Raw genomic sequence first — 23,144 nt, forward strand, 5'->3', positions numbered from 1 at the left:
TCGAAATCAATGACCACGTTCCAGGAAATCAGGCAGCGTAGGAGCAGCAAAAAATACAAAGCTCACCCACAAGAGCTCCTGAACGCAGAGCATTATTTCCTCCGGCTGAACAATTAAATCCTGCTAAATGGCGAACAGAGTTTATCCTACTTCCGGGGATGACGCGTGAGCATTTTAATCGGCAGTGTCAGCTGAGTGTTTTTAGAGGACCCTCGATAAATGATCTCCCTTCCGGCTTGAAAATGTCTTTGAACTGTCTTTGACGTACAGAATATCCGGAATGTTTGGGGTTTAAAACCAAGCCCTATAGCACTCCGCGAAGAAATCGAAGATGATCGCTAGCGCCTGCGTCGTCCTTGTGGCCATTGTTCAGCTGGTCGCTGGCACCACACAGACCCCACCATTGACACAATGTGCTGGTGAGACCACTTCCGTCAGTTATTCACTGCTAAATAGATGCCATGTGGTTGCTGCATTGTACTCTTTCCGCCCAAAACGCTCTCTCCCATAATCCTTCTCTAACGTTTTTCGCAGTTTAAATACTGTAAAGGCGGTTACCCTACTAAGCAGTAAAATTATTATTGCCAGCATGTAAAAATTCATAATAAAAAGTGCTACTTTATTCAAAAGAGCATATTTACTATTTGATAGAACATTTATTGGAATCCCCCAAGGTAGAGTAGATTTGTAATAAGGGAGTTCTCACTCTGACGTCCACCCAAACGCAGCCATATAGCTACAAGAGAAAGCTATACAACTTTCTCAGAAACCTCGTAGTTAAAGAAAAATTCCCCGGACCAGGCCGAATTTTTTCTTAGAGCTGTATAGCTTTTCTTTGTAGCCCTATGGCTGCGCTGAGTGATTAGTGAGTGATTGCTACCTTATTATATTTACTATATCCACTCCGGCAATAATTATTCAAAGTAAGCAACCACCCTAGCCTTCTGCGTACTCGCTGTCTCTTTCTCATTTACAATGCACAGTGATACATTTAGAGCCAGTCACTGCCTTCCTGCTCTCCCTGCCCCATGTACAGGCCTGTAATCGTTGTTGCGGCGCAAATACTTTCTTTTTCCAGGCGTAGAGAACCCAATCGTCGAAATTCTAGAAGTCACTATAGAAGACGCGAAGCTCGGAAAGAAGGTGAAGGTTGATGGCACGGTTCGCGCCAACGCTGAAGTTGGTACAAATCCGGTCTTGCTCATTTCTTTTTCTTCGTCCAACGGCGCTGAACTGCCGTGCGTTGAAGATGTCTTGCCATGGTAAGTGGTCACGCCGAGAAAACAGAGATGGCTTGAGACGAATGTGCTAGTGACGTATTCTCAGTAAACAATAAGTAAGACACGTCTTCCAAATGTAATTACCACAACTAACTAAAAACTGATTGATATAACCCCGGTACTCCGGCACAGTAGTCGCGCACCTTACCACTGCACCACCCCGGCGGAGGTCCTTCCCTTACAACTCAAGGGCGCCGTATGTCACACCTGTTACGCGGACACCTTAACCTTACAGCGCGGTTGTGTCCGCGTAACAGGCGTGACAGATACTGAGCCCTTCCTTTCTTGTGAACCAATTAAAAAAAAGTGACAGATACTGCGCCTTTCATTTCCTGTAAACCAATTATAGTTATATGTAGCACTGTAATTGGTTTACAGAAATGAAAGGCGAAGTATCTGTCGCACATTTAATTGGTTCACAGGAAAGGAAGTGTGCAGTATCTGTCAAAAGTGTGACAGATACTGCACCTTTCTTTTCTTGTAAACTAGTTATAGTTATATATAGCTTGCTCGCCGCGGTGGTGCAGTGGTAAAACGCCTGACTAGTGTGCCGGAGCACTCGAGTTAGATTGGAGGCGAAACGAAGAGGCGTCGTGTGCTGTGCGATGTCAGCGCACGTTAAAGATCCCCAGGTGGTCGAAATTACTCCGTAGCCCTCCACTACGGCTCCTCTTTCTCTCTTAACACTTTCACTCCCATCTTCCTCCCTTCCCTTACGGCGCGGTTGCGGTGTCCACAGAACACAAGTGAGACAGTTACCGCGCCTTTCCCTTCCTATAAATAAATCGGTTCAGATCCCAACCACCGGTGGTTGCGTTTCGATGGAGGCGAAACACGTCCGTGTGCTGTACGATGTCAGTTGGTATGGCTGTAGGAAGAGGGAAAAGAAAATGCACGGGCCTGCTACTGGCTCTGTAGCTGAACCGCCTCCATTGCCTCGTGCAGACAGCGAGAGGTGGTGAAGGGTGGCTGTTCCTGGCCATGCGGGATTGGGACGGTTGGTTGGTCAACGCCGCTTGCGGCGGGGGCTAGCCAGCCACCAATTTTTATCTGTTGTAGGCTGTCATTGCACCCGCCACCGCTTAGGTGGTGTTTGACGGCTGTTACGGCGCGCGTCTTTCTCTAGCTCTTCTTTTTCTTTTTTCTCTACTTTCTCTCTTCTGTCTGCACGAGGCAGCGGAGGTGGCTCAGCTACAGAGCCAGTAGCAGGCCCGTGCATTTTCTTTTCCTTCTTCCTACAGCCACTGATTTAAAACTGATTTATTTATAGGAAGGGAAAGGCGCGGTAACTGTCTCACTTGTTTTTCTGTGGACACCGCAACCGCGTCGTAAGGGAAGGGAGGAAGATAGGAGTGAAAGCGGAAAGTGAGAAAGAGGAGCCGTAGTGGAGGGCTACGGGTAATTTCGACCACCTGGGGATCTTTAACGTGCGCTGACATCGCACAGCACACGACGCCTCTTCGTTTCGCCTCCATCGAAACGCAACCGCCGAGGTCGGGTTCGAACCCGGGTACTCCGGCACAGTAGTCGGGCGTCTTACCACTGCACCACCCCGGCGGGGCCTTCCTACAGCCACGACAACAACAGGAGAGAAAGTAGAGAAGAAAGAAAAAGAAGAGGGAGAGAAAGACGTGCTCCGCAACAGCCATCGTCCACCACCTAAGTGGTGGCGGGTGCAATGACGGCCGCCTTCAACAGATAAAAACTTCGGTGACTGGCTGGACCCCGCGGCAAGTGTCGTTTACCTACCATGCCAGCCCCGTAGGGCCAGGAACAGTCACCCTTCACCACCTCCCCTATTCAGGGCACATTACAGATTCCCAGGTGTTAGAAATTACTGCGGAGCTCTCCACTACGGCACACCTTTCTCTCTTTCCGCTTTCATTCCCACCTTCCCTTACAGCGCGGTTCAGGGGTCCATAACAAGGGTGATAGATATTGCGCATTTCATTTCCTGTTAACCAGTTATTAGTCATGTGTAGCACTGCAAAGAGCGCCGATAAGAGGCAAAGAATGATCAGGAGACGATAGGAGAGATAGGGTAGGCCTTTGACATCCTCCTCTTAAAAGATATCTAAGAGGCCCTCTAATATTTTGAGCTCCGCCACCTTCTGAATGTTTTACACCACTTTTTCTAACGACTGTACATTACACGCGCGTCATTTTAGTGATATGTCTGCCATTCCATTTTGGTGCACGGATAGCGTCCACTCCCATTAGATGGGGGATTTGAACTTGTTTGACAGTAATTAGATGACCAAACATATTTTAGACGAAATATTTGCACTCCATATATTAACTTTTTCACGAAATGTCTTACGAAGGCTTTACGAAACTGTCTTGCGGTTGCAAGTGCCCACATCAGCATTTGTCAACTATACAAAAATTTGCACTATGCGGGGCCTACTAGTTGCAGACCAGTCACAGAGGGCCAGAAAACAAACGCCGACCTGGGCTCCTCACGAGCCAGAATTATTTGGCGACTAGTGATGGGCCTGACTCGTCCAAGCCCGCTAGGTAGTTGGCACAATCAGTCTGTATTCTAGGTGGAACCGTTATTCGTCTCGTTTACCTATTGCAAATATATATTACGAGAATACGGGCAAAATGCTTATTTATTTCAAAGGCAGACACAGCAGCATGCCGAATATTCCCGAATATTCCCGAATAAGAATTCATTTAATACTTTCTACAGCGACAAGAATTTGGCAAAAGATACAGAGCTTTAAAATAGATCGCGCCAGCTTACATTGGTGTCCGGGTCTGTACAGGAGCGAGACGCTAGTTAGCCGTGAAAGGTCATCCCCTCTAAAATAAGCCATTATTGAAAGCATTTTTATGTGTGTAAGAGTAATCCGCTCAGTTTCTATGCCTTTCCAGAATTCCCCTTCCATGACTTTCTGCTCTGGTATACCAATTGTCGTAGTCATGGCAAAACTGTTGGGACCCAGTATCCTTAAACATTGCGAGCCTTTTCTTTCTTTAACTTTCTATTATGCCACTTTCCTTCCTGTAGCTTCGGTTGATGTGTAAGTGAAGGCCTCGTGAAAAAAGGAATAAATTTTACTACAACCTTTATTCTACAGCGTTAGCGCTTCCTCAGATTCAGAACCTCGCTGCTTGCATTGGCAAGAAGTGTGCATCGCTCATGCCACCAGTTGAACGTAGCTATATGAAGATATGGAAAACCTCCTTTCCGCTTCCTAAAATGCATGATGGAGGGGAAGTGCGCGAGCGAAAAAGGAGAGGGAGAGAGCATGACAGGGCGACAGGCGGCCCAGTTGCTTAAATGGTTATTGCAGGAGCCGACTAGAGCACAATTGGGAAGGGCCTGCCACGGGAATAACTCGGAGAGTGTCGACAATAAGAAAAGAAGGTTATTGCGGAACCCGAAAGCTGCACCGCGGATGGTGGGTTCCATAGAAGAACACTCCAGAAGGTGGCTAGCATAATAGGAAAAATGTTAAGCCAGGTCGGAGGAATGCAAACAGGCTAATGAGCGCTTCTAAACAGACCTACCGGTTAACTACCTGCTGAAAATTTCTGTATAGGCCGATCACATGGAGTCATGGGAATATTGAGCACAGAAGATGTAAAAATATATGGAAATTAGATATGACTTCCATACCTTCTTCATATCATTCACATACACTTTCCATATAGCTTCCATATAATTTCCTTATATTGAGCCCGTGCATTTTAGAGGCGAATTTCATATCTATATCCAATCTTACGTTCGATGCCACATTCCTGTATTTTTCAGGAGAACACAAGAAAGCCCGGAGGTAATCATATGGAAAATTTCACTAGGTCTATCACTGCTGTACCTGGTGCACTGTAAAAAGTTCCTTTAAGTCCCTGTCGTCCGTGGCAAGTCGCGGTTGTCTTCCAGTTGTGTTACTTTGCTAGAAAGAATTCAAAGCCTACCTCTCAAAAGTCGTTTTCTACTGTTATGACAATTCGTTGAAATGTACACACTTCAACAAATCGACAAAATTTGGTTTGTGCGGTTTGACGTTCCAAAGCTACTTAGGCTATGAGAGTTTCTCTCTTTCCACTTTCACTCCCATCTTACTGGCTTCCCTTACGGCGCTTCGATGTCAGCGCACGTTAAAGATCCCCAGGTGGTCGAAATTACTCCGTAGCCCTCCACTACGGCTCCCCTTTCTCTCTATCCACTTTCTCTCCCACCTTCATCCCTTCCCTTACGGCGCGGTTCAGGTGTCCACAGAGCAAGTGTGACAGATACTGCGCCTTTCCCTTCCCATGAACCAACCCTTACGGCGCGGTTGAGGTGTCCACAGAAAAAGTGAGACCGTTACCGCGCCTTTCCCTTCCTATAAATCCATCAATCAGTTTTTTTTTAGGCTATGAGAGTCGCCGTACTGGAGTACTCAGGATTTTGACCACCTGAGGTTCCTTAACGTGCACTGACATTGCACAGCACACAGGCGCCTTGCGTTGCATAATTTCGTGTTGCGCACTCGTAGCCTTTAGTAGGTTCCGTTTAATCAAAATGTAAGGGCCACCAGTAGTCTGAACTTAAAGAGCGCAATCGCAAGCCCCTGCCATATGATGTTTCTTGTCTCCATTTAAAGGTTATCTCTAATGACTCCTCGGTGCAACTAATGAGTAATTTAGTTATAACCAGTGCAATCTCACTTGGCTAAGCTTTTATTCTATACAATATTATTTGCAAAGATGAAATAAGACGTATAATGTTAATTCCGTTTAATATTCGTGACTTGTGCATGTATTAGCTTGTGGCTCATGTTCTAGAGCTCCAAGATCGAATGAACGCCTTATCGCAAATAATTCAATGTTTCGATAGCCTCGCTGTGTTTAACGCTGTGTTTAATGGAAACGTTTCCAGGGATCTCTATGTCTCGACTCCACGTAATATGGAGCACCATTCTTAGCTCTGACCAAAGTGGCCGAGTAGCAGGGTACTGAATACCAGATTGTCGCAAAGGCAAAGTGGGCACTCGTGCATATGTTGGTTTTACATTATCGGTGCAGCGCATTAGGCGCCGACAAGACTCTGTGCACTCGTCTCGTCGTCGTCGTATGCGCTAACCCGATAAAGATAATCCGTCTAAAAGTGGCGTCAGAATTTTTCAGGCAAAAAATGGGCCTCCTTGTGAAATGAAATTTATTATGCTGACATTTCTGCGAACGCTAATTTATATAGCGCAAAGCGCTACACCAAATCTTGAAAGTGAAACATATTCATTCAAATATTGTACCGGGAAATGCCTCGTTTATTATTTTTGCAGTGAGTTGAAGTTGTGCGATGGCACCACGCGTCTCGAGAAACAGCTGAATGAAGACTGGAATAACAAGTGCCCCGTTCAACCCGGCACCTACAAGGCGCACTTGTCCTTTCACCTGCCCAAAGATGAAGAGGCTGTAGAATTTTTTGGCGTGAGTATAAATTCGATCTCCAGATTCATCAGTACAGCAGCACAACTTGCCAGCTTTTGTAGTCCATGTGTTACTGCAGCGAACCAAAATTAATTTCTTTCTGCAGAAAAGGAATGCAATGTTTAAATGTAGTTGAAAGCCAGTTAAAGTCTGGTCCTCTTGCATGCGAGGCGGATGTCCTACCGCTACGCCACCGCTGCACCGGTAACTTGAGAAATAACACAAGTTACCGACATTCTAGTGGAAATTAAGAAGAAGAAATGGGCATGGGCAGGACATGTAGTGCGAAGAGAGGATAACCGATGGTCGCTGAGGGTAACAAACTAGATTCCAAGGGAAGGAATGCGCAGCACGGGGCGGCAGAAAGTTAGGTGGGCGGATGAGGTTAAGAAATTCGCGGGGGTCAAGTGGATGCAGCTAGCACAGAACCGGGTTAAGTGGAGAAATATGGGAGAGGCCTTCGCCCTGCAGTGGGTATAATCAGGCTGATGATGATGATGATGATGAGATTAAGAAGTTCGCAGGGGTCAAGTGGATGCAGCTAGCACAGAACCGGGTTAAGTGGAGAAATATGGGAGAGGCCTTCGCCCTGCAGTGGGTATAATCAGGATTATTATTATTATTATTATTATTATTATTATTATTATTATTATTATTATTATTATTATTATTATTATTATTATTATTATTATTATTATTATTATTATTATTATTATTATTATTATTATTATTATTATTATTATTATTATTATTATTATTATTATTATTATGATGATAAAGTCTGGTTAAGGACTTCGCAGCTGACACAAAACCGCATTAATTGCGGAAGTATTAGCGGTTTTTGCCGTGCAGTATGTGCAGTAATAACATACCGCTGAAGTCATTTCTAATCGCTGCAACTAATGCTTACAAAGAAACTTTTCACTACTTCTCATTTCATTTGTGAAAATGGGCACATGGATTAAAATTGCGGATGTTTATCCTGGTTAAACCTGGTTATCCGAGAGCAAGCTCCGATAAGAATGGCTGTTCATATCAGCCTGAAGATTGCACTGAAACGCTGACAAACTAGAACCGGCACGCTCCTCATCCATGGCGAGACTGTGCAACCAAGCTCCGGAGAAACACTTGTTAAACCATTCGCCTGGTCACGTAGTATAACAATGGAGAGCCTTCAAGCGAGCGCCGCAGATGCGCCTCTCTGCAGCAGGTCACGTGGAGTGTCGTCACTGACCGCTCCCGCGGCTAAACGTCAAACGCGCCAGTGAATGACGTGCGTTACAATGCAAACATTAGAGTTCACCCTCTAAATTTTTGAAGATATGCTATATAGAAATTTTATATTTGTGCGAGTCCAGCTTGAACCCAGGGCAGAAAGAATTTAGCGCTTTAAATAAAGTAGACTCATCCTAATTACCAGCACTTAATCACCACCCAGCATGGCATCAGTCGCTTTAGGACGTTATATCTTTTAAGCCAAACAATTCATAGTGGCCGTGTGGTACATCTGTAGCATACGACATGCCAAAAGCCTTTTTTTTGTAGTAATCCAAAACATTTCAAGCCATTCAACGCCGCCGAAGGTGAATATCGAGCGTTAGCTCATGAAACGCCACCGTCGAAACACATTTCGATGGCAGCATTGCTGCGTAAATTGTTGCTTTACTTGTCTTAGAAATGAAGACACGTTTGTAATACGTTCACATAACTGGTGCTTATTTTGCTGGATCAACATAAATATCTTGCGATAATTGGTGAAGTAGTTGGCTATGATTTCTATGGCGGTCAACATTACTTCGTGCTCGAAACATGTGGCACCATCTGTCGGAAATATGAAAGCTGATCAGTGGCGCCATCTGTTGGTATAATGCGTGATTTTATTAATTTTCAAGTATTTATTATTCTGTATTTATTTATGTTGTGATCACATGGTATGCATGACGTCACGAGGTAGGCACACTGTTTAGCGCTGAGACAAACACCTGTTGCAATGTAAAGGGCCGATTCCGGCATCAGCTCAAACTCCTTGAATATGCGCTTCTCTCAACTCCAGCGTAATAAAATAGTAATAGTACTATTAATAATAATGATAATAATAAAATAATAAGTTTTGGCTGACCCTCTGAAATTATATAGCGTGCGGCATCGTTTGAACACCTATTTCAGAACTGCTATGCATTTACACTGCAGTCACTGAATAAAAAGATTACGGCTGCACAATCCACTCGATTCCCTCCCGTTTCTTTCCAGGACGGGACCATTACGGTTACCCTCAAGCTTGTCGACAGCGGCGATCTTCAAGACTGCGTGTCCTTCCCCGTCACTGTTGACCTCGACTAAGCAACAATGTAGTTTTACCAGTAATGTTTGCCATGTAGCACAAAGAGACATTAATTCAAACGTTGAGCAAGAAATGTTGCCAATAAAGTCCCGTTTCTTTAAGCTTGCTCGGCTTTCCCATTTTTTTCTTCGCACAAAAATTTATATTTGTTTCGGTCTAACACAGTCATCTTGTTATTCGCCTCTACCGAACCCCGCAGAGGTGGCGCAGTGGTTACTGCACTCGACTATTTTTTCCAAGGGTGCGGAATCGTATCCCGGCCACGGCAGCCGCTTTTCGATGGAGGCGAAAAGCAAGGCGCCCGTGTGCTGTGCGATGTCAGTGCACGTTAAAGAACCTCAGGTGGTCGAAGTTTCCGGAGTCATCCACTACGGCATCTCTCATAGCCTGAGCTGCTTTGGGACGCTAAACCTCACAAACCAAGCCTGCACTGAAATGCTACCGCTTTTTCCGAGACTGACGCAGCGTCCTCTGACTCAGCAGGCCAGCAGACTAGCCACTGATCCAACGTGTAAAAAACTTAATATGTACAATTGCTACGGAAAAAGGTTAGCGCGAATGACTTGCGATCGAAGCCGAAAAATTTCCACACGCGGCGCTGTTCCAACCGTGCTCACCGATAACGAGAGTGCCACGCACATTCCTTGTTCATGAGTGGTGGTGGAGGTAAAAAGCAAGACAACGAAAAGTTTTTATGATAACAGTTCGTGGGTTGCTTTTCGGTAGATTCATGCGCCAACATTGCTGCGCACATGTGAGTCGATTTCCTTTTCTTTCCTTTATATTTTTTTTTGTTCTGCTGGTGCGAGCGGTGGTATTTTCTTTATCGCAGTCTTGCCCCAGAATACACAGTTTGCTGCCTTGTGACGTAGGCGCTACCGCACATTGGTTTCGACAGTGCATCACTCAGAAAATTCCTTTGAAAGGAAATCTACGACAGAGATACCGGTTACACACTGCAGTCGCCTTCTAGCCCCGACGTGCAGCTCTAACAGAGGGAGCTGTGACCCCCAACCCTCGGTGCGAGAAGTCGCTACTCGGCGGGTTCGGGCCAGAGGGGACAAACACCGAGTTACGTACTCGAACAGAGTTTATTGTGCTCGAGTACACGGCAAGGCACAACACTCAGATACAACCGCCGTAGCGAACGAACGTCCCGTTCGCGTACGGGGGTGAAATAAACCACCTAATGGGGAAGCACACGCAAGGGGTGAGAGGGAGAGTCTGCTCACCTGGCGCGGCTACTCGCTCGAAGCCCGTTGCGGTAGGTTCGTACGGTGACTGGAGAATTCTCGATGACGGCGGTGACGGACAGTCACGTCATCAATTTCAAAGTATGACATACTACACCACTGATGACGTCATCATTAATTTCAAGATACGGCATACTACACCACTGATAACGTCATCACTTATTTCAAGGTACGACGTACATTACTGACGACGTCATCACTAATCTCAAGGAAGACATACTACACCACTAGCGCTGTCATCATTTATTTCAAGATACGACGTAAAACACCACTGATGAAACTAAAGAGTACGCACGGACGAACGTGATCGTCGCCGCGAGCATGAGCCATTAAATGCTTTCCCCTTAATGACTTTCCCGAACCAACGTATCATCGACCGGTGTGTTACCGTTGTGGTCATCGTGGGAACATTCTCCGGTACTGCCAGCGTCGGGAGCAATACGAGCAACATCCATGTCCATATGCAAGTCCCTCTGGTCAATCTTCGGCGGCACATCATGACTACCAGCCCTGGAGCCCACCTCGTTCCCGGCCGCTGCGACAGTGAACACTCCGAAACGGTTCACCCGCTTCCGATCGCAGTTCACACCGCCTATTCAGTGGCGCCGTTCACCGTCCTCACGTCGGCACTCTGTATCGCCGCTTTCGGAAAACTAGCTGCTGCGACCGATGGAGCTGAGGTCGTGGAACGGTCATCTTCACCAATTCCTCTTGAAGACGTGTGGCACTTGAACACGTCCGGACATTCCGGCCACTGCAAACTTTGGGCGACTATTTTCACAGCGCTGAAATGGTCAAAATATCCAGCTGTATGAATGATGCTCCCGGCGTCCGCTGCTGCCACGCTGGCTATCTTAAATGACGGGGGAAAAGGGTAACAATGGCAGCCGTTACTTCCTGCTCCCGGCCAAACGAGACGGAGGTGACCTGACACATTTGCCTTCAAATTCTAAGAGGATTGCTGCTCTTAACACGGGCTATTCGGAAGGGAGTCTTTTGGTGCGACATGACCAAATTTTCTTACAGAAGGCGCAGAAAGTAACCGTGTTGTCAAAACACTCTTCTGACTATACCAAGAGACTAACCAAATATTTCTAATCATAGCCAGGTATAGAACTGTAATAGTCAACAATTATTAAAAACTGAGCGCCCAGCTTAATTGTTATTTTCTTTCATCGGCTTTCTGGTGTTCGCAAATGGTGGTTTTACTCTGCCTCAGAAGCTTGGGTTCACCTGAAAAAAAAAAAGATCTTACTTTAAAAATTTATGGTGCATTGCCCTCAAACGAGTGGTATATTACTTGCTCTTCAGCAATTTCATTAAAATTAGACTGCCTTCCGTTATATCAAAGAGCCTGCCGAAATACTTCTTGTTGTCCTAGCTATTTTACTGCCCTGGTCAGAATTTATTGAAGTTACCTGCACTGAGCAAAATGTACGCCCTCACCGCTTGCCACTGTTTCGTATTTTTTGTAAACTGCGGTGTTTTCAACTATAGGTCGAATAAAAAATGTTCTTGAAACGACCTACCACCGGAGCCCGTCAGGTTGTGTATTCCGACTAGCAGTCCCTCGCACTAGTGTTTTAAGTCGTCATTTCATCATTGTTCATAAGTTACTTCTCCGTTTCCCAATTCTCGTCGTGTCATAGCCCTCGTATGACTGCCCAGTTGAGGTGCCATCTAGAAAGGGTCGTCGATATCACTAAATGCGGCTACCTGTGCCAGAACGCAACTTCGGTAATGGGGCCCGAGAAAAGAGGCCATGCCCTATGACACCTAAATTCCAGAGAAGCTGGTAGATGTACTACCAGACTCCAATAATGACTTCTAATTGAATATAATTTACTTTTCTTTAAAAGTCTTCTATGAGGCTCCTGAGCGAGGGGATATGAGCTGCTTTTCACTGCGAAAGCGATACTACAGTCAAAGCGCCAAACTGTGGTGTTTGACGCTAGCCTCTGAGAGTGCAACATCTAAACTATAAAAGTACCACTCAGCAGCTACCTCCACACCTCAACCTCCCTATCTGCATAGCTGAACACCTACAAACCGCCGCCTATAATCCACCCTCTCCCCTTTCTGACACGTCATATCTCTATATTGTCGGCTAACAAGGCTTCGTAGCCAGCGCCTACATCAGTTCAGTTCCGTTCAGGCGTTCAGTCGTGTCCGACTCTTTGTGACCCTATGGACCATGTCACGCCACGCTTTCCGGTCTCTCACTATCTTCTTAACATCACATAGCTTCATCTGCAATGCCTCGAGAATGCCATCTAACCATCGCGTTCGCTGCCTACCCCTTCTCCGGCGACCCTCAACCTTTCCCAACATCAAATCTTTCTCCAGCGACTCCTCTCTTCTCATCAGATGACCAAAGTAGCTGAGCTTTAACTTTAGAATTTGACCCTCCAATGAGCAGTCAGGGTTTATGGTCGACAATATCGACTGATTTGATCTTCTGGCAGTCCAAGGAACTCTTAAGAGTCTTCGCCAGCACCACAATTCAAACGCGTCAATTCTTCGGCGGTCAGCCTTTTTCACAGTCCAACTCTCGCATCCATACATCACAACTGGAAAGACCATAGCACATAACAGCAACCAAAGCCCAATACTGAAAGAACCCTAGTTCCTTCCCTGTTCTTACTGGTCCGTGTCGTCAGTCTATCCGGTAATAACCCAGCATAAGTTATAATAGGGTTATAAAAGTACAAGGCTTGTTTAAATCTGAGCAGTGCTTTCTTTTCATTTATTTATTTATTCTTATTTGTCTATATTTATTCACTTACTTATTTCGCAACAGATAAATCTCTGTGCCGCTGAAACATCATTTTACCCTACGAATCAGTTAGATTAAAGTTAGTCCGGAAAAACTATGTCGCAAATATTTTCTTCCAATGAAGCTCCAGCTTTCTCGACAGCAGCAAGTCATCATGCTGTGAACTTCTTGGCTGTCAATATGAAAGAGGTTTAAAGTAGACAACACATGGAATCCATATAAGTGCTTCGCACGTGCCCTACCGAGGCAGTTGTCAACCGATAGAATGACCTGAGAACACAAAATAATAATAAAAGGCGAGTTGGAACAGCGGAAACCTGAAGCTCCGCTTTTCATCCGCTTGTAGTTTGTGAAATTTATTTGCTTCGGCAAAAATACAGGTGGTATCAGTTTTATTCTTAACTGTTCGTGTCCTACGCGAATAAAACGCATATATAAAATGCCCAGTAATAAATACAGTCGCTTACAGTGAACTGGTATTTCGTTTCTAGGCGGTCAACGCTCTAAAGGAGACCCTACATGGACCGACAGTTTCCTGGAAAATAGTGTGGTAAAAGCTTAGATAAACCCTTCTTGCAGAGTTTTTGCCTCTACATATTTCCGTTCTGTTGGACTTTAAAACGCACTGGCTGCTACTCTGCGAAACAGTCCTAACTGTTTTGGAAGCATGATCGCCATCACCCTTGTCGCCTTGTTTTCCGTGCTAAACCTTTCAGCTTGCTCATCTCAAACAGAAACCCCGACTTTGACACCGTGTCCCGGTAACCATATATGTCTTTATGTTTTTGTATTGTGAGGGCTGAATGTTTTAGTGAATAGTGTGATTGCGGTAACTTCAAGTTTATTGAAAAACACCAAGTGCTGTTTGAAACCATTGCCATATTTCTCGGAGACATTAGCTGCATAACTTTCGTGACATCCGTAGGGCTACATGATGTGTTCCAGATATTCTTCCTCTGTCGCCATGTTCACCGGTCGCGCTTTGGAGCCTTCAAACTTCAAATTTAACCGGTATTTGTGAAACAATGGCTAATTGAGTAGCCATTATACTTAAGGAAGAGTGCCAGTTTTTTTTTCTTTTTTTTGTGTGACCGGATTAAAAAACAGGTGTTTAAATAAGATCACCGCGGAACCCTGCTGTATAACATAACCCATATTATTATCGGGAATATAACATAAGCATGTATTCACCACTCTACTCTTTATTAACAGTTCAGGGCAAGAATATATCTCGTGAGGCTAATCAAGATCTGAACGAGGTCGTTTTGTAACCAACCGATGGCCTAATTAAACCACATGAATGTTAACGCGATAGCATTAAAGAACCCGTTCCCGAGAAAATCGTATGGCGTCGGCAGCGGCGTTGGAGTTGTGAGCGAAAAGTCACGAGCATGGAATATCTACTGCGGCCAGTTCGCTAGCAAACATTTTTGTCTCAATAAGTGTGCTGTGTAGCAAGCCACTAGCCAATTGTGGATGCTCAGCACCTACTACCAGTATATAAGTCACCCTTATTCACTCACAGCTGTACACTCATGCGTGACAGTTCTATGCGTTTTGATGCGCTGAACATAATTATCTTCATCATTATGGTAGTCTATCATTCCGCAAACACCTCCGCATATAATTAGTCCTGCCCACGCCTGGAACAAGAAAGACGCTTACAAAATAGCATGCATAACCCATCACTTGCATCCTGGGTGTCAGGCGCGGTTACAAGAGAATTGAAAGCCAATATTAAATTGTACTCGAAAACGACCAGAATCATTTCATGTATTTTTGCTTATGTAGTTTTTTATTCATTCGAGCATGTGTGCCAGGTACATATTTATATATATATATCGCGCTACAGTGCAATGTAATAAACGCATGCATTGTTTCATTATCCGCGAACATATTTACGTCATTTGTTTTCTTTTGCTGGTGCTGCCAAAATCGAGCCTGTTGCCCGGTTAAGCTGTTGAACGGCAGCTTTTGCTGGCATCATCATGTATGTCATGATGGTGAAATTCTTGCTCTTGCGCTTCCTTTGTAAATGCCTGTACAAGCGGGATGTTTTTCGGAACAGTGCCTCGAATCGTATTAGTTGAGTTCTGGCGATTAGTTCTCAAGCGTTTCAATAAATCTAGTTCTTGTATTAACTTAGCTGACTCTCACGAGTCTGAGACTCAGGATGTTCCCAAACGATCTGTCCAGCACTTTACTTCAGTACACAAAATGTCACATCGCGAACCTGTACTTATACCATTTGGCGTAACTGATTCCATTCTCTGTGGCAAATGGTTGATAACTGCGAGCATCAAGCGTCTGAGACCATCTTTCTGCCCTCAACTAGATGGCATTCCATCCGCCATATAAAAGCCTTCAGTATATCTTTCTAGCCGTTTTCAGCCGCAATATTTAATAAATGTAAAAGCTGTCTTTCCTCGCGGGCGGGAAATGGCACGTGTTGTCCTCCGTTTGAAGTCAGGAATAAAATCTGATGTTTCAAGTTATCGTCCCATTAGTATCCTGCGTGCAACCTCAAATTTTCTTGAATTAGCCTTGCGCAATGTACTTTTCTTCCTGCACAAATACTTCATTATACCCAATCAGCTTGGCTTCATATCGGATCGTTCTACTACAACTCACCTAGTCACGTTTCTGACATATACCTTTGCTGCAGTCCTTTAGGGAGGTCAGGTTGACGCTGGTGTGCTGTGATTTTAGTTAAGCTTCCGACGTTTTTGCTCACTCGTTACTTTTCGAAAAGATTCTCCCTGGAATCGAAGTCTGTCGTAGCCCCCCTATACGCAGCTATCTTCTTGGTCGTGCCTGTTTGATCGGTGTCAGTGGACTGATCTCCTTCATTTACCCTGAAACCAGTCTCATTCCTGAATTAGGCCAGCTTTTCTTGTCTGTTTTTATTTATGTCGTTTCGCCCGTTGTCACTATTCTGGTTCGTTTCCGGGTATCAAATCTCCGAGTCCACAAGATGATATGAACAAAAGGTGAATTTGTACGCTATGTACGGTCCTGGTACAAGGCACAACAAAATCATCACTGGAGCCGGTTTCTGGCTACTCGCGACTGCCTTCGCAAGGCAACGGCTAGGGCATATAATTTCGTACTCTTACTACAGGGAAAACAATGCCACCATCTAAGGGAGTTTGCATGGAGCTTTCTGACGACCAGTTCAGCCACCATGGGCGCCAAAATATCATGGGGCGGAGAGCTACCGAGTGCAGAACTATAACTTTTGGCCAAAAGTAATGCAAACATAAATGTTGTTCTGCAATAAAAAATGGTCCAGTATTCACTATTGGGACTACAAATTGAAAAACAAACGATCAAAACAGCATGTAGTTGTAAAATTTGTTCAAAATAAGCGATAGCTCTCTCTCTCTTATTGGCTAAGTATTGAGCACAAAAAAACAATAGTTAGCATCTTATAGACATACCTTAAAAAGAAAAAAAAATGGTTTAAAATATATATGGTTACTCAATCACTTTAGGGAGTTTTTTTAGTGGCATTTCGGAGAACAAAAGCCTTCTATTGGCGTCGTCTGCTTTTGCGTTTTCGGTACTATGGCTTTTAGCTATCTGTTCGCGCCTGGAGGAGATGATTATGATGAGAATGAAACATCTTAGTAACGCCACTCTGTTTCCCCGAAAACAATTCTACTGTCCTGCACCAAGCAGCCAACTGACCAATGGTGCTTGGCGCGTCCATGGTGGCTAAAGTGCTGCGCCCCAGCTTTACCTCTAGATAAGAGTAAGAAACTATGGGCCAGGGAGACTCCGCCACGTCCACTACAGGTGAGCAGCGCTGAACTCGACGACGCTCACAAAAGTCTCTCCCGACCACCCGCCGAGCGCCTTTTTTTTACGGGCCAGAAAGCTGTCGGCATTTGAACTGTCCAATCCGGAAGCAGGTGTTGTCAGTGGGCCAAGACACCCGATAGCGAGCACGCTCGTCTCAATTCGCTGTTCTGTCGCGGTGCAAAGCCGTGCGGCGCAGCACCTTGGCTTCCTGGGGCACCAGGAGCTCGTCGGCGCCTGCTCGGCTCCGGTCGTCGACCGCTGCAGGATCCGCAGCGACCACGGCTAGAAGCCCGAACATAACAGTGGTCAAGAACGCCTCTTTCTAATTTATGCCGGCAACCTAAAAACATTGAGGGTAATGCCGTAATACTTTCTTTTCAAGACTGGCTGACTCAGCAACTGAACGTATTTGCTTTCTCTGACCCATTTTTACCGGTGGGTGTAATGTAATAATAATAATAACAATTATTATTATTATTATTATTATTATTATTATTATTATTATTATTATTATTATTATTATTATTATTATTATTATTATTATTATTATTATTATTATTATTATTATTATTATTATTATTATTATTATTTATTCCTTGATCGCTCCTGCTTGCTCAGTGCCAATGGCCAGACCTCCTTCGTTTACCCTGCAACCAGCGGAGTTCCTCAAGGTTCTGTATTAGACCCGCTTGTCTTCTCCGTTTTTATTAATGATATTTCCTCGGCGATCAAGAACTCCTCGTTTCTTCTTTATGCTGATGATATAAAAATATTCAAGGTCATACATTCTTTTCAAGATTGCGTGTTGTTGCAATCGGACATATCTGCTTTTTTTTATTGGTGTGCGAGGAATCGACTTACCCTCAATTCTTCCAAAACTAGGGTTGTCTCATTCACTCGTAAAACACGCAGTTTTCTCTACAATTATTCTGTGAATTCTGTGCTGTTGGACAGGGTTGGTGAAATTAATGACCTTGGTGTACATTTTCACCGCACGCTCAGCTTCTCCTCTAATACTAAACGCATTGCTCAGCGGGCTATGCGCACACTCGGATTCGTTTGCAGACTTTCGAGAAAGTTCCGTACTCCACTTCCGTTCTTAAAACTGTACCTGTCCATATGCTTGCCACTCTTGGAGTACGCGTCGGTTGTTTGGAATGGCACTTGCAAATAGAGCTTGGGCAAGATTTTGACAGAGTACAAAAAACATTTTACGTGTATTTCGATATCGCTTTCCTTGTACAACTTCCTCCTCTCGCTCCACCAGGAGCACCCAACTGAACCTTCCTTCCATTACCTTCTCTTCGCTGCCATCGTGTCAGAGTCGATATCATTTTTCTGTACAAACTCCTTCATGGCCACATTATGTGCCCTCAGCTATTAGAGTACATCCAAGGCCGCTCGATGGACTTCCATCGAACGGCCGTGGTGCATCCTACTGCGCGTTCCGCGAAAGAGCATGTGGGAATTCAGACCATTTCAAGTTTCTCTTCATTCCCATTCCCCTCTGTACAGAATGCAGTGGTTATTTAACTCTTTTAGTCCTCACCTTGACATCTTCCAAAACTCGCTCTGTTCATTTATATTGCATGTTCGTAGCGTTGTATTCTGAATAGTACTTTATCATATATAACTCCTACTGTCTAGCCTAAAATATTGCATTTACTTCACTTTTTGCTTTTTCTCCTGTTCAATGCTGTCTGTATCTTGAATTGATTTTTATCCATTTCTTATTTATATTTTAACTTTAAACTTTATATTTGAATCTTACTGTCCCGCATTCAATGCTATTTCTTTATTGTATTTTTCTGTATTTCTAGCCTGTGTTTTATGTACCACGCACTTGTTGCGCCTGGAATGGTTGTTCATTTTATGTATATTCCTATATTACAATAATCAATGTGAGTTATTCTTTTTTTTCTCTCCATCTATCCTTTTTGTTTGTTTGTTTTTTTTCCTTTCGCGATGTGCTCAACAATTCTCTCACTGTGTATATAAAACATGTTACTCATTGATTTCTTTCTTTCCGTGACACTTTTCGTCTCAGTTTCATTTCATGAGTTTATTACTTTTTTTGTGTTCTCTGTGTGTGTAAAACTTGTGTATTTTCTCTTTTTGTGTGTGTGTGTGTGTGCTGCAGCACGAAGACCACACGTTTGTTCCTGCGCACATTAAATGAAGATTGATTGATTGATTGATTGATTGATTGATTGATTGATTGATTGATTGATTGATTGATTGATTATTGTTACATTAAAAAGAAAAATGCACACATCATTTCTAATTCGATCTGAGCATTTGATTTTCTATCGCAGGTGAGACTGACCCCAGTGTAGTAATCCGCAACATTACTTTCGAAAACGTTCAACTTGGCAAGAGACTCAAGATCGATGCTGACTTCGAGATTAAAGCTCCCCTAGACTCCGATCCAGTTCTGTACGTCTATTTCTCTCGTCCAAACGGCACACAGCTCGACTGTCCGGACTATATCTCCAACTGGTGAGCCGATTTGAAACTCGGTTTTACAGCATTCATTTGTGAATCCCTCTTGTACCAGGTAGGTGCGCCTGTCTGGCGTTGCCCTAACAGGGCGACCTACTAGCTTCAGTTTTCCAACCTGTAGCATTCCTGGTGCTTAATATGAGACTGAATGCGATTTGCCGTTTGCTACGATAGAGAGAAAAATATATGTGTGAAAGGAATTGATGATCAGATCACAGTCCAGAAACGTGGAGCGGGAGTCATGCTAATACGATATCAAAGAATGCACGCAGATTCTAAATTAGCATAATACCTATTCACTGCCCGCTTCCACTTTCGTTACACTTAAAGTCGCCGAATTTTAAACTGAATGCAGAGAACGGTGATTCGAATTATTTCAGGAAAGAAAGAAGACGACAATGCGGTAGTTGCAAAAGGTGAAGTTCGCAACACGGCACGAGATGACGACAATGCAACGCTGCAGCTCGCACAACCAGACAAAGTGAGAAGACACTGAGAGAAAGCGGTGCGTTGCTGCACAGTCACTCGGTTGCAGCGACTTTAATTTTCAGCCACCTTGTTTATCGAAAACATGCAACTACGCTAATGCTCATAATGTAATGCGTTGTATCGTTAAATGGCATACATATAAGGGCCTGAGGAACAATGCTAAGCGGCACGTCTAATTTTCACATTTCAGGTTCTGTTCGTCGGACGTGCCATTAAGAAGCTTTTAATGCAACAGCAATGAGTCCTCCATTCTCGAGAAAATCCGGCACCGGCACGGGAGGCGTTATCGGTATCGGTATTTAGTGAAACATCAAGAGAATGCCTTTGCCAGATTATATTTAGCCGCTGGCATGGTCGGACACTGATTGAATGTCGGGTTGTGTGACGCCCCAAACCCCATCACACGGGCGAATTGGCAGGGAGAGCCAACAGTGGCGCACAGTATTAGAAGCATAAGAAACACCACCGAGCCACTGGTTTTGTTTTGGTTTTGGTTTTCACGCCACCTGCATGAGTTAACAGGGATCAGAATGTACGCTTTGTCGAAGCTTTGCAGGTAACTGGGCTACATCGAGAGCGCCTAGGCAAGGATGTTATCTGCCACATGCGTACCTATAACAGTGATGAGTATGCTCAGTCGTCTACAGCGAACCAATCGACTAACAGCAACATTTTTAAGGCGCGCTGCTGAACAAATGCAGCGCCGCCTAGACAGTGCAGGTTCCCTATATGTGAACCTTCAAGAGAGCACCCCTATTCTTGTGAAAATCTCTGCCTATACCATTTGTATACTGCCCCCTTGATGCACAACGCGAGCCTGCTATTACATGTTTTCATCAAAATCCGTGTTCACTACCATCGTAGGGATTCTCCTCAATGCGGTCGTTGTTTTCCTTTTGTTTTTTCATGTGCATCCGCAGCGAACTGAAGCTTTGCAATGGCATGAAGATCGACGAGATACTACTCAATCATGAATGGAACAACCAGTGTCCTATCCCGCCTGGAAACTACACCGCCCACGTGACTGTGCGCATACTCAACGGCGAATACGCAGAGGAGTTCATTGGGGTAAGTTTCAGGTGGTAGTCATTGCGTAGTACGTACCGTTGTGGTGTGGCAAACAACGAAAATGTGCACGATGACCAACTGTCACCTCCAGGCCCGACTCGAGCGGCATACACGCGCAGTACTTGCGCAACGTTAGCCACTGTGTCGAGGTTTTTTTTATTTTTCTTTCAAATATTTTAACCCGGTTTTCGTTCAACTTCGACGGGCAAATTATAGGCTCAGAATACTCGGTCAACCGACGCATGTCACAATTCTCAGCGGCATTTATTATCACTATTTGAAGCAGCCTGGCTTAAAATGATTTAAGAACAGATCGCAAAATAGGATGTTAGGCGTGACAATTCTTATTGTTATGGCCACGGAGGTAGTTATGTCCCGGGCTCTACAGAAAGTATCCCCCATAAAGACACTACCAGTATGCTGTCGCTCAAAAAACGTATTAAATACTATATATCGCATGGATGTTTTCGAACAGAAATGCGACATTTGTTGGTGACTGTTCGGAACTCGATGATTTGGGATAATGCGAAGCGTGAGCGCACAGTTGTGTGGTGCTGGGCCTACCAGTGTACGAATCACTTAAGTGTCGCAAGAAATATCGCCTATCTCGCTCTAGGCGACAATAACCTACCCAGCTCTATATTGCTAGCACTCAACTTTGGGGCAGAAGCATGCAGGTTAATGAAAAGAGTTCCAGCTTAAACTGAGGATCGCTCAGTGATCTATGGAAAGAAAAATGGTAGGTGTAACGTTAAGAAACAGGAAGCGTGCTGAATTGGCACGGGAACAAATGCGAGTTAATTACAATCTAGCATAAATCTAAAAGAAGAAATGATCTTGGGCAGGGCATGTAGCGCGAAGGCAAGATAACCGTTAGTCCTTAGGAATGACAGAGTAGCTTCCAAAATTTCAAGCGCAACAGCGACAGTGCACAGATAGAGAGACGACAACTGTGCGCCGTCGTTGTTGTGCTTGAAATCAAAATGCCCTGCAAAGTGTTTTACTGAATGGCAGAATAGACTGCAAACGAAAGCGAGCGTAGCAGGGAGCGACAGAAAGTTTGGTGGGCACGTAAGTTGGAACCACGTTAGTTGGAACCACGTTAGTTGGAGCCATGCGAGTAGTCCGTCTCATGATGTTGAAGACCCCACGGACCATCCGGTATTGTCTGTTTACGCGCTGCAGGACGGAAACCTCGTCGTCAAGTTTCTCATCGAAAACGGCGGAAAGACGGCTGACTGTGTGACATTTCCAGTCTACGTGGAGAAAAGCTGAAAGGCCACCTCTCGGCGCTGGGTAAACTGCAGCCGCGGGCAATACATTTTCAACGTTAAATAAAGCGTATCTGATCAGAACCAAACCTTACTGTTTCCGGTTTCTGATCACTGACTGTCCACAATGTTTTTGTTAAACAAATGAAGTAAGTTTATTTTATCATAGTTTTGCAAAGTATTAAGAGAAAACTCGCCAAAACTTCAAATGTTCCGGTCATGGCGGTCATGTTTTGATAGACGCAAAACAAAAACGCTGTCGTGTGCTGAACGATGTCGGCGTACAGTGGCCTAAAACAATACCGAAGCGCTCCACTGAAGTGGACACTCCGTGCACCATTACGGGACGTTAAGAGAACAATTCACAATTCAACCGCGACAGAAATTAATATTTAATTGCGCCTAGCATCCACTATGACAAAGGTTTCAATTTGTTTTGCTAGGCACTCACAATCAAGGAGTTGCAGGTACTACATCAAAAACCTACATATCGCTTTTGTGCAGTGCAGATGTCACTGCATTGTCTTTGAAGCAACTTGGATACGAACAATGAAAAGCAGACGCGAAACAATGAACACTTAAAGCGGTGTTGGCTTGTTGGATGACCGAGAGCCAGAGAAGCTTGCCTAATTAAAATAAAGGGACTGTCTGATATGAGATGACACGGAATTGGCATAATCTAATAGGCAATGCCGCATACCGACAATCGTGGCTATAACTCGCCGTTTAGGCAGAAATTGAAAATTCAAATCTCTTGAAGAGCATCAGCTCATAATAGACGGCAGCGTCACGCTGTGTTCCCTCGCAGCAGTTAAAATGTAAATCGCCTGCGGTAGCCTGGATTGATATTCTACGTTTCATGAAAGTGTCCTACTATCATATGATGGTTATTTTGAGAGCATAAACTTAAGAAGTCGTGCTTTCATGTTTCAATAA

General features: G+C 44.5%; 2 protein-coding genes across 2 annotated transcripts; both read left to right on the plus strand.

The window, feature by feature from the left end:
* The first annotated feature begins 331 nt into the window (after positions 1-331).
* On the plus strand, positions 332-9,044 carry LOC146172839 (uncharacterized). The gene is made up of 4 exons (XM_084584409.1): positions 332-419; positions 1,079-1,262; positions 6,557-6,704; positions 8,955-9,044. Exons 1-4 carry the CDS (start codon positions 332-334, stop codon positions 9,042-9,044), a joined length of 510 nt encoding a protein of 169 aa, XP_084440535.1.
* A 4,697-nt stretch (positions 9,045-13,741) lies between these two features.
* On the plus strand, positions 13,742-22,258 carry LOC146172840 (uncharacterized). The gene is made up of 4 exons (XM_084585086.1): positions 13,742-13,835; positions 19,194-19,377; positions 20,790-20,937; positions 22,123-22,258. The coding sequence occupies exons 1-4, from the start codon at positions 13,742-13,744 to the stop codon at positions 22,210-22,212; spliced, it is 516 nt and encodes a 171-aa protein (XP_084441212.1). The 3' UTR covers positions 22,213-22,258.
* Positions 22,259-23,144: the final 886 nt, after the last annotated feature.

This window comes from Amblyomma maculatum, chromosome 11, assembly GCF_055883805.1.
Source record: "Amblyomma maculatum isolate TAMU_Amacu chromosome 11, ASM5588380v1, whole genome shotgun sequence".
In the NCBI taxonomy this organism is placed as follows: domain Eukaryota; kingdom Metazoa; phylum Arthropoda; class Arachnida; order Ixodida; family Ixodidae; genus Amblyomma; species Amblyomma maculatum.